This window comes from Microtus oregoni, unplaced genomic scaffold (genome assembly GCF_018167655.1).
Source record: "Microtus oregoni isolate MIOR12 unplaced genomic scaffold, Mior012 000036F_ref0000092, whole genome shotgun sequence".
Lineage (NCBI taxonomy): Eukaryota > Metazoa > Chordata > Mammalia > Rodentia > Cricetidae > Microtus > Microtus oregoni.
The window spans coordinates 15,752,597-15,765,292 of record NW_024543095.1 but is presented as its reverse complement, the minus strand read 5'-3'; the positions used below and the strand labels follow the sequence as shown (position 1 = coordinate 15,765,292).

Genomic DNA, 12,696 nt, shown 5'->3' with positions numbered 1-12,696 from the left:
GTAACGGAGAGTAGGTCTCCATGACGTATCGTTTGGAGCAGACTCAGAAGCTTTCTTTTTAACTAGTGGAAATATTTTTTGTTCTTCAGCTCCCTCCGTGGGCCTGTGGATTCATAATGGAGACAAATTCTGATCCAAAGAACTGCCCCTTTCAGCTTTGCTCACCAATACGACCTCCAAAATATTACACATATAAATTTGCAGAAGGCAAATTGTTTGAGGAAACTGGACATGAAGATCCAATTACAAAGACTAGTCGTGTCTTACGCATGGAAGCCAAAAGCAAGGTAGGTGTGTGATCCCTGCTTCCAGCTCCAGATATCGCAAGTGCACCGTGCCCGAGCCCTTGGCATCGGGGCCTCACCAGCACTGTTTGAAAGTCCCTTGTACTATAAAAGATCCAGATGATCTTAGAATGCATAAATTTTTCCTTTTAATTTTAACATGCATTTTTTTAACACGGACATAAAAATCTCTGACTTGTATGCTAAGCCTTTCATTTTACTTGCTTATATTTGAGTTAATAAAAAGAGTAAGCAGTCAAGGTTGGTGTGCCCTGCTAGTGATAACTGAGAGTACAGCAGGCAGCTGGTTAGAGTAGACTCTGCTAGTACAGTCCCAGCTGTCATGAGGCTTCGCTGTAGCAGGGGCAGTGCCAGAGGCCGAAGAAATCTCCGTGACGATGCATTGACAGCTACAACAAAAGCATACTGAATACACTGGAAGTGTGGTAAAGGGACTTCACCTAGTCTGCTGAGAGCCAAGCGGTCTTTTCTGAAGAAGTAACGTATCTGTCTTAGTTAGGGCTTCTATTGCTGTGGTAAAACTCCATGACCATGAACAAGTTAGAGAAGACAGGGTTTGTTTCTGCTAGAAAACTGATATTCTCTTCCTGATACCTACATGTTGGCTCACAGTCATCTGTAACTCCAGCCCAAAAGAATGTGACACCTTTGCCGGACTCCGTGGGCACTGCACACATGTGATACAAGCATACATGAAGACAAAACACCCATACATGTAAAATAAATAAATGGCTTTGATTAGATTAATAGTTATAGGCCTTTTAAGGATGCAGATAGCCTTCAGTTGGCCTGAGCGAGAGCTGATGTACCAGTGTTGAGCATTTTGACATTTCCTACGCTCAGTCAGCACGTTTGTAAATATTCAAAGATAAGAATTGTCAATATCTAGCCTTAGGCATAGGGAGTATGTTGTACTAAAATTTCCAACCTAAGTAGGCTGTTTGTCTTACCCACAAGACAGAAGTTAATACCAGGCCATGACGAGTGCTTGCCAGAGTTATTTCCTGCTGTGAGAAACTGTTCCAGTGGCTAAGCCGGCCCTGCTGCTCTCTGCTGGCTGATTATAGGCCAGTGGGTAGCTGAAGCCGGAGCTGTGTGCGCAGGCGTCCTGGGCTCACAAACCTGACGGCACACGGGGGAGGGCACATCATGACACTTCAGACTGGGGCGGGGCCCAGCGGTAGAGCCTTTGTCCAGCAGGTGCATTGGTCCCGAGCACGGCAAAGAAACAAGCAGCAAAGATGTTTCCTTTACATGCTAGTAATTCTTCATTTCCAGGATGGAAGATTAGTGCCGATGACAATTTTCCACAAAATGGATTCTGAGGACTTGCAGAAGAAGCCTCTCCTGGTACACGTGTATGGAGCGTACGGGATGGATCTGAAAATGAATTTCAGGCCTGAGAGGCGGGTCTTGGTGGACGATGGATGGATCTTAGCGTACTGCCATGTTAGGTGAGTCAGTACACTTCTGGCAGACGAGCACTAGGACACGGTGATAACAAGTGCGACAGTTATGTTAGGGGACCAGGCGCGGTGGCACATGCCGCTAACCCCAGCACTCGGGATGCAGAGGCAGGCAGACCTCTGTTGGAGACTATATAGGGAGACACTATCTAAAAAAATCCAGAACACAGAAAACAAAAACCAATATATTAAGAGGCAAAAGCTTCCCTTCTTGGCGTGGATTTTGGATTTATGTATCCCTAAGCCTAGTAGATCTTGATTCAGATAGCAGATTAGTTTGGTGCAGAAAACAAAAGAAAGTTTTTCAGTCAGACCTTTGAGTAGATTCTGCCATGTTTGTACTTGGTAGTTACATCATTATTTTCACGTGTTCTCTTGAATTCAGGTTTCTGTCTCTTGGGTTTTCGAGACAGGCTCTGTCTTTGTAGCCACAAACTCAGAACCCTTCAAGCGCTGTGATTCAGGTTTGTCCATCGATTCAGCCAATGTAGGTTGTTGTTGTTGTTGTTGTTGTTGTTGATTTTAACAGAGCCTCTTTAAGCTGAGCTTCCTTTTCTCGTCTGATTCCCGTTCTATTTTAGCTGTTCTCGGAACAGCATTATCATTTTATTTCTGCTTAAAATCTCCTCCGCCGCCTATCTCCAGGACAAAGTCCAGATTTCTTAGTAAAATTCTCCTGATCTGGCTTCTGTCTGTGAGGTAGCGCCTGGCCGCGTGTCTTCAGGTGGCATGCTCTGCTCTGTCCTAGCAAGTCTGTGTTTTCACTGGGTCTCAGTTTCCCGTTCCTTTCCTTCCAGGAACCCGCTTCCTTCACAGCTCAGTCCAGTGTCGTTTCCCATGCCTTTGTGCTCCTGACTCAGACGCCCTAACCTCTTTCCTCTGCTCAGGTGGAGCTTAAACACTTGTGCCACGCGGCAGCCAGCATGCCTGGTGACTGTGGTCTGCTATCCTCAGGCCCTCCGTGGGCAGTTCTGCTGGCGTGTATCTCGAAGGTCTGTCCTCAGACAGTCCGTAGTCAGTGGCAGTGGGTGCTCAAACATAGCTGTTGAGTCAATTTTTGATTGACAGTTGCCAGCTCTTTGTTTCCTAGAATGGAAACTGGTTTAGGCTTAGCAGGCCAGATAGTCGCTGTTGGATATTCCTTCGTGCTGTTTTCTCCCAGCCTTTAAAAGCACAACAATCCTGAGCCTGTGATACAGTTGCTGACCTCCACTGTATCTCTTCTGTTTTCTTCTACTCCAGGGGTGGTGGAGAGCTGGGCCTCCAGTGGCATGCTGATGGCCGTCTAACAAAAAAACTCAATGGCCTTGCCGACCTAGAGGCTTGCATTAAGACGCTTCATAGTCAAGGCTTTTCTCAGCCGAGCCTAACAACTCTGAGCGCTTTCAGTGCTGGAGGAGTGCTTGCGGGAGCACTGTGCAATGCCAAGCCAGAGCTGCTGCGAGCCGTGACTCTGGAGGTGAGTGCTCACGGTTCTCGGCACAGGCAGCCGGGCCGCTGGTCACAGAGGTGAAAGCCGTGAGTTCTAACGCAGAGCAGAGCTGTTAAGTTTAAACAGAACTGTGTCTCTAGGAGAGCTTGTGAAATTATCTTAACCCACTGTGTGTTCTTCCCTGACGATCATCTTTTTGGATCTTGCAGGATTTTCGTTGAGGGAGTAATGGCTCTTCCCACTGAGCCTTTTCTATTGGTCAGAACATATAGAAAGCCAAAGTTATATGTGGTTCCAGAAGTCTGGTGGAGCCCTTAATCTGGATGCAGTGTCTCCTCTGACTTGTCTGTGTGACAGCGTACTGTCCAGCCACATTTTATTCCTAGATTTCGAGACTATTATTAGATAACCCATTATTTTGTTTCTTTCATTTCCTGGCTACGTAGGCGGTCAGTCGGGTCTCATGCTCATCGTCCTCCCCAGCCTCCTAAGCAGCGGGATTCTAAGTGTGTCCTGCACACCTGGCTTACACACTCCATTCTCGGTGCTCTTTTGGGTATAGTCCTGTACTTTGATTGAACCATCAGTTGAGAAAATGGCCTTTAGTCTTTTCCTATTCTCCAAACCGTGAAGCATCAGGCTTCATTTCTGTCTTCTGCTTCCTCCGTAGACATCTGGAGAATAATGTCTGCACAGTTCAGAGTAATACTTTTCAGTGTGTGTGTGGTGTGTGTTTGTGTGTATGGTGTGTGTTGTTTGTATGTATGATGTGTGTGTGTGTGTTTGTGTGTAGAACAAGATGTAGTAAGTTAAATGAGTATTAAATAATTTGAACTGGAAATCTGTTTTGAAAAAGATACTTATTATAGAGGAAATAAACATAGCCACAAAGAATCATTTACAATATAAAATGCAGCTAACCTTGAATTTTAGAAATTAGAAATAACCAGAAATGCATATGTTAGGATATTTATTTCAATTGCTTATTACAGTGAAGAATTGGGGACAGCCTAAATATTCACCACAAAGTGTTCATATATGCATCAACGTCATTGAATAAAAGCACCCACGATTAGGGCTCACTGGAGCAGAAGGGTTTGCTGAAGTGTTAGGTGAGAGTAGGCGTGTTCAGAGCCAATGCTAGAGGCTGCAGAACCAAGGAAAGGACTGACCCGGTGAAGCTGCCACTGCTGAGCACAAAGCACCTTACGCTGCTATTGCTGCTTCTGAAAACCGACAGATGTCACACGTTTCCTGGCAGATCCTCCATGATGGCCATTTGTGCAGTAGAGCTGGGCCCTCCTACAGCGGCTGGCAGCTCTGTATGCAGAGTCCATCCCGCTGGGCGGCCGGAAGGAATCACTGCTCCCCAGACTCCATAGATGGCACCAGGAGAGAAAGCTGGAAAGCATATGCTCTAAAAAAATAGAATTTTAGATGAAAAAAAGCAATTTTCCTTTAATTACATGGGTTTATTTATTTTTATTTTATATGTATGGGTGTTTTGCCTGCTTGTATGTCTGTGTATCACATGCATTCCTGGAACCCTCAGAGGCCAAGAAAGGGGTTTGGAGCCCCAGAAACTGAGTTATGGACAGTTGTAAGCCACCATGTGGGTGCTGGGAATTGAACCCGGGTCCTCTAGAAGACCAGCCAGTGCTCTTAACTGCTGAGCCTTCTCTCTACCCCTTATAAATGTTCTGATAATAATTAAGGCCAGTAGACATTTTTCATCTTCTCTTCCTGTGGCTATTTTCCGGATCCTATCTAAGCACGATTTAGGAGTTTTACTGTGGAACAGAGTCTGTATGCTCTTGGTGCTTTTCTCGCTTTCAAACGTTCTAGGCATTCTCGGAGAGTAACAAAACCTGGTGTCAGAACTTTCTTAGTGTAGGATTCAATACTCTTAACATATTTATTGTTTAATGCAGTCAGTCTCCAGATCTGAATTTCTGTCTTTCAAAACGGAAACCCATACCCTTGAATAGCTCTCCATCCCTCCCTCCCTCCCGGCCCCTGGAAACTCCCCCTGCCCTCCGCCTGCACCTTCACCTCTTGTAATGCAGCATCATGCCAGATTTACTCTCTGATAACACTTATCTCACTTAGCTGACCCGACATTGCATTGCAAGAGGTTCCAGATTGCATGCTTGCACCACGGTTTGCTTAAACACTGACCTAGTTCCACTGTAAGACCCTGTCTCCCCTCTTTTGGGTATATATCTAGGAAGGTGTGGCCAGGTCAAAAGGTAAATGTCACTTTCATTCTTTTGAGTAACTAGCATGGTTTTTGCCACAGTGACCACAACCGTTTACACTCTAACCCGCAGTGTGAAGATGGCACAGTTTCTGGGCGGCGGCGCTAGCTTGCAATGTTCTGAGTGCTCTGGGGTTGTTTTGATACAGTAGCCATCCCAATGAGTGCAGAGCTGTATGTGTTACTTTTGTGTGAGTGAAATAAAAAGGCACCAAGCGAAAAACAAAACTTGTGAAATTGGGATGTACATTCTCTCTCGTTTACAAATGTCTCTTACGGAGTGTGAGAGCTCTCCAGGCAGCTGGGAGTTACCAGCCCTAGTTCAGGCTGAGCTGCGTTCTTCACTCCTCCGTATGTGCCTCTGCGGTCGACTGTTGTGAGGTTCATTTTTAGCAACCCTTGAGTCAGTATCTGTTTGGCTTTTTTTCCTTGACTAGGCACCTTTCTTGGATGTCCTCAACACCATGATGGACACCACACTTCCTCTGACACTAGAGGAGCTTGAGGAATGGGGGAACCCTTCATCTGATGAAAAGCACAAGAACTACATAAAGCGCTACTGCCCCTGCCAAAACATCAAACCTCAGGTAGGGAGCCGCAGGTGCGACCCACTGTCCTGAAGCAGTCAGTAGAGAAGACAGTTGAAAGACCCTCACTGTGCCGAGGCAAGAGTTCAGAGAGAGGGCTCTCAGAACTCGCTCTGCTTCACCACATAAACATCCTTTGGTGTCATGTCTGCCCATATTCCCAGTTTGCCTCAGTTTAACACCTCAGGGGAACGGTGTTCTCATCCCCTGACCCAGTCTAACTCAATTAGATGAAGTCACGATCTCTCTGGACAGGAATCAGGTAGCCTCGCACATAGGACTGAGGCTTACCCAGAGTTTCAGATGAGAAAACCCTCCTAGCACGCAGGGCACAAGCGAGAGGTCATTCCTTTTCTGAGCTACAGGGTGAAAGGATGGCGGGGTAACGTAAACTATGGATGTGTTCTCTTTCAGCATTACCCCTCGATTCATATCACAGCTTATGAGCACGATGAGCGAGTACCTCTGAAAGGAATTGTGAACTACACTGAGAAACTTAAGGAAGCCATTGCGGAGCACGCCAAGGAAGCAGGTGAAGGTAGGAGGCCGCCTGACCAGGGAAGCTGGCTGACGGGACTGCCCTCAGCCAGCAGCAGCCCTCATGCACCAACCGAACTGTCTGCTGACCCCTCAGCTGACGTCCATGTAGCTGTGACCACCTCAGCACTTCAGGGGTAATGTTAAAATAAAGCAGGCAGAACTCAAAGCTAAAAGTAAATGTCCAGTGTAACTTGGAGATCTACACACCCTGCTTTAAGATCTTTCATTTTCATTAGAAAGAATTCTTCTGGGACTGGAGAAATAGCTCAGTGGTTAAGAACACTCTGTCTACTCTTCTAGGGGACCCGGGTTCAATTCCCAGCACCCACATGGTAGCTCACAACTGTCTGTAACTCCTTTTCTGCTCCAGCGGATCCTGCATGCCTGTGGACACATGAGCTCACACAACCACATACAAAGAAAAATGAAAGACAAAAGAGTCATTCAAAATAACTCTTCTTTTTGCCTTAAAACTGCATGTTAACATGTTCTGAGTTTGGAATTGGGAGGGACCCGCCTATAAGTCAGAATCTCCCTGTACCCTTCTCCTGTCTCACTCTGCATAGCTATAGCTGCTGTTCCCAGGGTCCCAGACTCCCAAGTTCCACAGACCAATGACTCCTAGGTCACAGCCACTGACACCTCCTCCTAGGTCACAGCCACTGACCCCCTCCTCCTAGGTCACAGCCACTGACCCCTTCCTCCTAGGTCACAGCCACTGACACCTCCTCCTAGGTCACAGCCACTGACACCTCCTCCTAGGTCACAGCCACTGACCCCCTCCTCCTAGGTCACAGCCACTGACCCCTTCCTCCTAGGTCACAGCCACTGACCCCTTCCTCCTAGGTCACAGCCACTGACCCCCTCCTCCTAGGTCACAGCCACTGACACCTCCTCCTAGGTCACAGCCACTGACCCCCCCCCTCCTAGGTCACAGCCACTGACACCCCTCCTAGGTCACAGCCACTGACACCCCTCCTAGGTCACAGCCACTGACAACCCCCTCCTAGGTCACAGTCACTGACACCCCCCCTCCTAGGTCATAGCCACTGTTACTCCCTCCTAGGTCACAGCCACTGACACCCCCCTCCTAGGTCACAGCCACTGACAACCCCCTCCTAGGTCACAGTCACTGACACCCCCTCCTAGGTCACAGCCACTGTTACTCCCTCCTAGGTCACAGCCACTGACACCCCCCTCCTAGGTCACAGCCACTGACACCCCCCTCCTAGGTCACAGCCACTGACACCCCCCTCCTAGGTCACAGCCACTGACACCCCCCAAGTCACAGCCACCGACCCCTCCCTCCCAGGTCACAGGTCAGATCCTTCTCTCTGTATGCCAGTCCAGGCACCCAGCTTCCTTGCCCATTAAGTGTCCTGCTTCCCCTGGTGTAGAAATTGGCTTCTGCCCTTTGCTACCCTGTCTTTGGTGGTAGTATAGTGGCTTTGTTCTTTGTCTCTGCCATTTGAGTGAAATACTCAAAAGAAGACGGCAAGATGGGGCTAGGTTTTCTGACAGTATGATTGCTTTTGTGTTAATTCTTTCAGGCTATCAGCCGCCCAACATTATTTTAGATGTTCAGCCTGGAGGGAACCATGTGATTGAAGATTCACACAAAAAGGTATGCCTTCCATCCCTGGATACTGACAGTCCTCGGTAGTAGGTGTAAATACCCTCTGTCCCCGGGCACTGACAGTCCTCAGTTGTAGGTGTATTGCATTCACGCTCAAAGGTCAAGTTGTAGTTAGTGGCAGAACTACGGCACTAATGTCAACCCAGGAGCATGGAGTAGGAGGAGGGGTCTGCTCAAGGGCTCTTTGGTAACCATAAGGGAGCTCTGCTAAGGGATGACTAACTGGGTCCTGTGGTAAGGAAGGGTTTGCTCTGTCCCAGAGCAAAGACTCCAGGCTTAGGTTAGCCTGGATAAATTCCAGGGAACCCTGGAATCCCAACACCCTCGCCTTGTCTAATCTTGATACATTTCTTTTAGATTACAGCCCAAATGAAATTTCTGTACGAGGAACTTGGACTTGACAGCACCAATGCTTTTGAGGATCTTAAAAAATACCTAAAATTCTGAAATGCTGCTTTCAACTGGGAAGTGGAAACACACAGAAATAACAGTCTGATTTCCAGCTGGCTTAGCAAACGTGAAATTTTTTTAAGTTATTGCATAATTTTTTTAAAAAGTAGTTCTTCGTGTTAATTTTGCTTAATGTACTACTCACTTGTATGTTCACACCAGCACATACATCCCAGCCTGGGAAAGTGTTCTTAGTCGTGCTCTTTAGTAGGAAGGAGCCAGAAGGACCGGGCAGGAGAACGCCAGGCCTCCCTTTCAATCAGAACAGCTTCGTGCCTATTACCAGAATTTTCTCTGACCACTTGACAACTCAGAGTTCTTCTCTTGGCTAGTTAATATGTCTAGACACTGTCAGTGAGTCAGCTTTAAAGAATAGCATTCTTCATAGTTAAATGCTTTAGAATCTTGGAATAATCTTTTAAACACTTTATTGTTCTTTCAAACATTCGAGAATCTCCCTAAAACAATTGCACTCATGCTACAGAAATTTAGGAGTTGCCGGCTATTGCTGCGGCTTCATCAGCAGCATGCTGTACATAACGCTAAGACATACTGGGCACAGAGCCGCCATCTAAGTGGAGACTCCTAACAGAGGCTGTGCAGAATGTCCAAGAAGCTGGAGTAGCATGCGCGATTAGAAACAAAGCATCTGTCTCTGAAAGCTTCTTGGTGGTGGAGGAGAGTCTTCATGCTGTACTCCAAGATGAGCCCTTCTCCCTTCTCCAGAGGGATGGCACGTGTGTCAACGTCACTGCCTTTGGAGGATGAATTGGTACTTAATTTTATTCTCAATTTCATAGGAAGATCTGAAATGACTTCCTGTAGATTTAACAGAGTAGATGATTCTCCAAAATTCAGAACCACAATGAAGACTTTATCCACGCCATCCAGCTCTCTTGTGTACACAACAGAGTGGCTGTCATCCTTCAAAAGGCAAAACCAGCCCCTGCTGAGAACCAGCTCCGCAGCGCGCAGTAGACTTAAATCCTGATACATCTTCAACACTGAACTCGACTGGGTCTTTTGGACCTATTTTTAAAAAGAATATTCATATAAATATTCATGTTTTATTCTAAGAATTATTCCCCTCCCCCCCCAAAGAAAAGCTTGCTTTCATTTGCCCTTTAAAATAACTGCCCAAATAGGTAAATAACTGCCAAGCTATAAAGCCTTTCTAAGTAGCTACCCTAAGGTCGTAGGAATTACAAAGCCGTGTTTCTGCTTGTCTGGAGCGATCTCAGTGTGCAAGTGCTCCCGTATCTCAGAGCTGCAGAGCCGAGTGACTCCGCTTTAGGACACTGGACTTGCTGCAGTGAGGTCACTGTGCCGGAGCTGCCGGATGCCTGGAAGAAGAACGCATCCAGTGGGCTTGGACTTAGCTGTGCTCACCTGTGGCTACTGTGGTCCAGCAGACATGGACTCCTAGACTGCTGGGGATGGGAAGAACGCTGCAGAACGCTGTGGAGCCTAAGATGCGAGAGGTCTGCATTTGCTTTCTTGTTGCCTCCCCAACATCATCCCACACCGGGCCATCAAAGGCAGTTTTGTTTTTCAAAGGTTTGGATTTATTTTACAGCTACACAAAACACACCTAATTCAATGCTATGCTTTCCTATTTTTTTTTCCCCTCATAAGCATTTTTCTGTTACACCATCTCCACAGATGTCACTGTAACGGCAGGTAATATTCTGCTGAATATGTTTACCATCCTTCCATTCCCTTCCCTTTTAGACAGTTGTATGTTCTTATATTTTCAATCCCCTCCTCCCATGTTTTATATTATTTAAGATAGATTATCAGACAGATAATTACTGTGTCAGAGAATATGGACATTCGATGCATAACGCCAAATCATTCGGAGCTGTTGCCAAATCAACAATAATGTTCAGTCATTACAATCTTGCCAGCCACATTTCCTGGGGCAGTGGTTGTTGTTATTGTTGTTTTCCAATAGATGCTTAATAATGTATTTAATGAATATCTGATGGATATTTAAAATGTTAGTTGTGTTTACCAGATGTGTTACTTGTTCTCGGTAGCTTTAGATAACGCATGAGAAGCAGAGTGAGAGGCGCCCAGTGAGCTGTTTCTTTCGCCTGCTTTCATTTGAGCGCTTTCCTATAATCGTGGGCTTGTCTGTTTCTCTTTAGAACTCTCAAAGTACTTGTTTGATATATTTGAGGCTCCTGTTAACATGCATAAAGATTTGTAGGTTTTAGTGGACTTTTCACTGTCTGAAAACTGCATTTCCCTCATATAATGCTTTTCATATTGAATTCTATTTTGTCTGCTATTAAATATTTCCAAGCCTGCCTTTTGTAAGTCATTTTTTGTCTAGGAGATGTATTCATGTAGTATAAATTTGAGTTGCAAGAATGTATACAAGGCAAAGGTTTCTTCAACCACCCCCAGTTTCCTTCCAGAGACAGACAGGATGTGATGACTCCTTGCATTCCTTCCTTTTTAGGGATCATGAAATGATAAGTCTGCGCCTCCTCAAGCATATGTAGATGTGTTCGCACAGATGGTGACACCGTCCTGGCTGTATTCTAACGTGTTAAACGTGGTCGGTCTCTCACTAGTGCAGCTAGTTTTTGTCTTAGGAGCTACATCTTAGTCCTATGATCTAATGAACTGGCTTTCCATTGACGGACATGTCGTTTCTAACGCCTCTGCTCTTGCAAACAGTGCCGCAAACAAAACCCTTGCATATTTATGATTTGCACATACATGAATATTCATAGATACAGTTATCTAAGAGTAAAGCTCCTAGATCAGAAAGTGTAAACATTCTTTTGATAGCTAAATTGCAAGCTTCCTTTCCATTAGAGTTGCCTGCAGTATTGTTAATTATTTGTATCATTTTAGCAGTGTCTCATATCTGGACTTTTGTCTTACCTAATCTGAATATTTTTGGTGTTTTTTTTTTTAACATGAATTCAACCCATTCATATATGGAACTATCTTTTCAACATCCTCCTGAAACCTCATTTTATCTTTTATTCATAATTACATTATTCTTTTGTTTAGGGATTTCTATTAGATCGATTGGTATGCAGTCCCCACCCCTGGTGTTTCAGAAAGCAAACATTATTGTCTCACTTCTAATCCCTTAAAACCTGTGACCATTTAAAACTAAGTTCCAGAGAAAGGGCAGCTAGGTTTGCTGTAAACACTGTAGAATTTCCATCATGGCTGGGAACTCTTAGAGACAGGAATTTCTGTGAAGACTCTTCATATGGGGCACTGTGTACCAGGTCACAGTTCACAAAAAAAAAAAAAAAAAAAACATAATTTCCAAACTCCTTACTAATTGAAAATTCCAAGATAGCCTGTGATGGATTTCAAGAGTGTTAGTTAAGGTTTTACACATGCCTGGAATGTTGGTAATCCATGTGGAAATACATTCCTTATTTCTAGAACCAACATAACATCTTCATCGATACTTACTTCCACGTTCACGGCGTGGTAATCAGAGTTGGTAGGTAGCCAGGTGTGATTGCCTTCAGAAAACCCAGCATTTGAGCTATTATCCCACTGCATCGGTGACTTTGACAGAAGGGTATTCTGTGTCAAAAATAGAGACCAAAAAGAGAAAGCAGTGATTAGGTTATTACAAGAAATCCATCTGGACCCTTTCTGACCTCCTCTAGTTACCCCTTCAGTTCTGAGCTGATGTCGGCGCTCCCTGGCCTTCCCGACTAGAAAGCCGTAACATACACTGTCAGTTTCCTGTTTTCAGTTTGAAAATAGTGAATAATCTCAGTTGAAAATATGCTTTTCCTAACTGAACTTTCACGTATTTAGAATCTGCTGGTTTTGCTATTTTTTTTTTTAAGAAAATAAAAGGATGTCAGAATATTCCACTAGCAGCTCACTACACCCACCCTGCTGTAAACTGGCGGCAGTTGAGAGCACCGCCAGACTCCACTAGTGCTGACTTCTGCATGCTCCTGCACCCTCCCCGGTCATTGCATGTAAGCACCCACACACGGCGAGCCGCTGGGAGGGAAAGTTAAATTA

The 12,696-nt window shown here is 45.5% G+C and overlaps 2 protein-coding genes across 4 annotated transcripts in view; one reads left to right on the top strand and one right to left on the bottom strand.

Annotated features, from left to right (window-relative positions):
* Prepl (prolyl endopeptidase like) overlaps positions 1–10,985 on the top strand; it is a 30,832-nt gene extending 19,847 nt beyond the window's left edge. For all 3 annotated transcript variants that reach the window (XM_041631014.1, XM_041631013.1, XM_041631015.1), the window contains 7 exons: positions 90–287; positions 1,584–1,759; positions 3,014–3,230; positions 5,898–6,047; positions 6,462–6,585; positions 8,138–8,211; positions 8,581–10,985. In XM_041631014.1, the coding sequence (XP_041486948.1) occupies positions 90–287; positions 1,584–1,759; positions 3,014–3,230; positions 5,898–6,047; positions 6,462–6,585; positions 8,138–8,211; positions 8,581–8,670 (1,029 nt within the window). In that variant the 3' untranslated portion in view covers positions 8,671–10,985. The remainder of the gene's footprint in view (positions 1–89; positions 288–1,583; positions 1,760–3,013; positions 3,231–5,897; positions 6,048–6,461; positions 6,586–8,137; positions 8,212–8,580) is intronic.
* The window catches only part of Slc3a1 (solute carrier family 3 member 1), a 33,790-nt gene continuing 30,352 nt past the window's right edge, over positions 9,259–12,696 (bottom strand). Inside the window, exons 9-10 of the mRNA XM_041631016.1 lie at positions 12,124–12,240; positions 9,259–9,702 (exon numbers count right to left, since the gene is read on the bottom strand). Coding sequence (XP_041486950.1) covers positions 9,259–9,702; positions 12,124–12,240 — 561 coding nt within the window. The remainder of the gene's footprint in view (positions 9,703–12,123; positions 12,241–12,696) is intronic.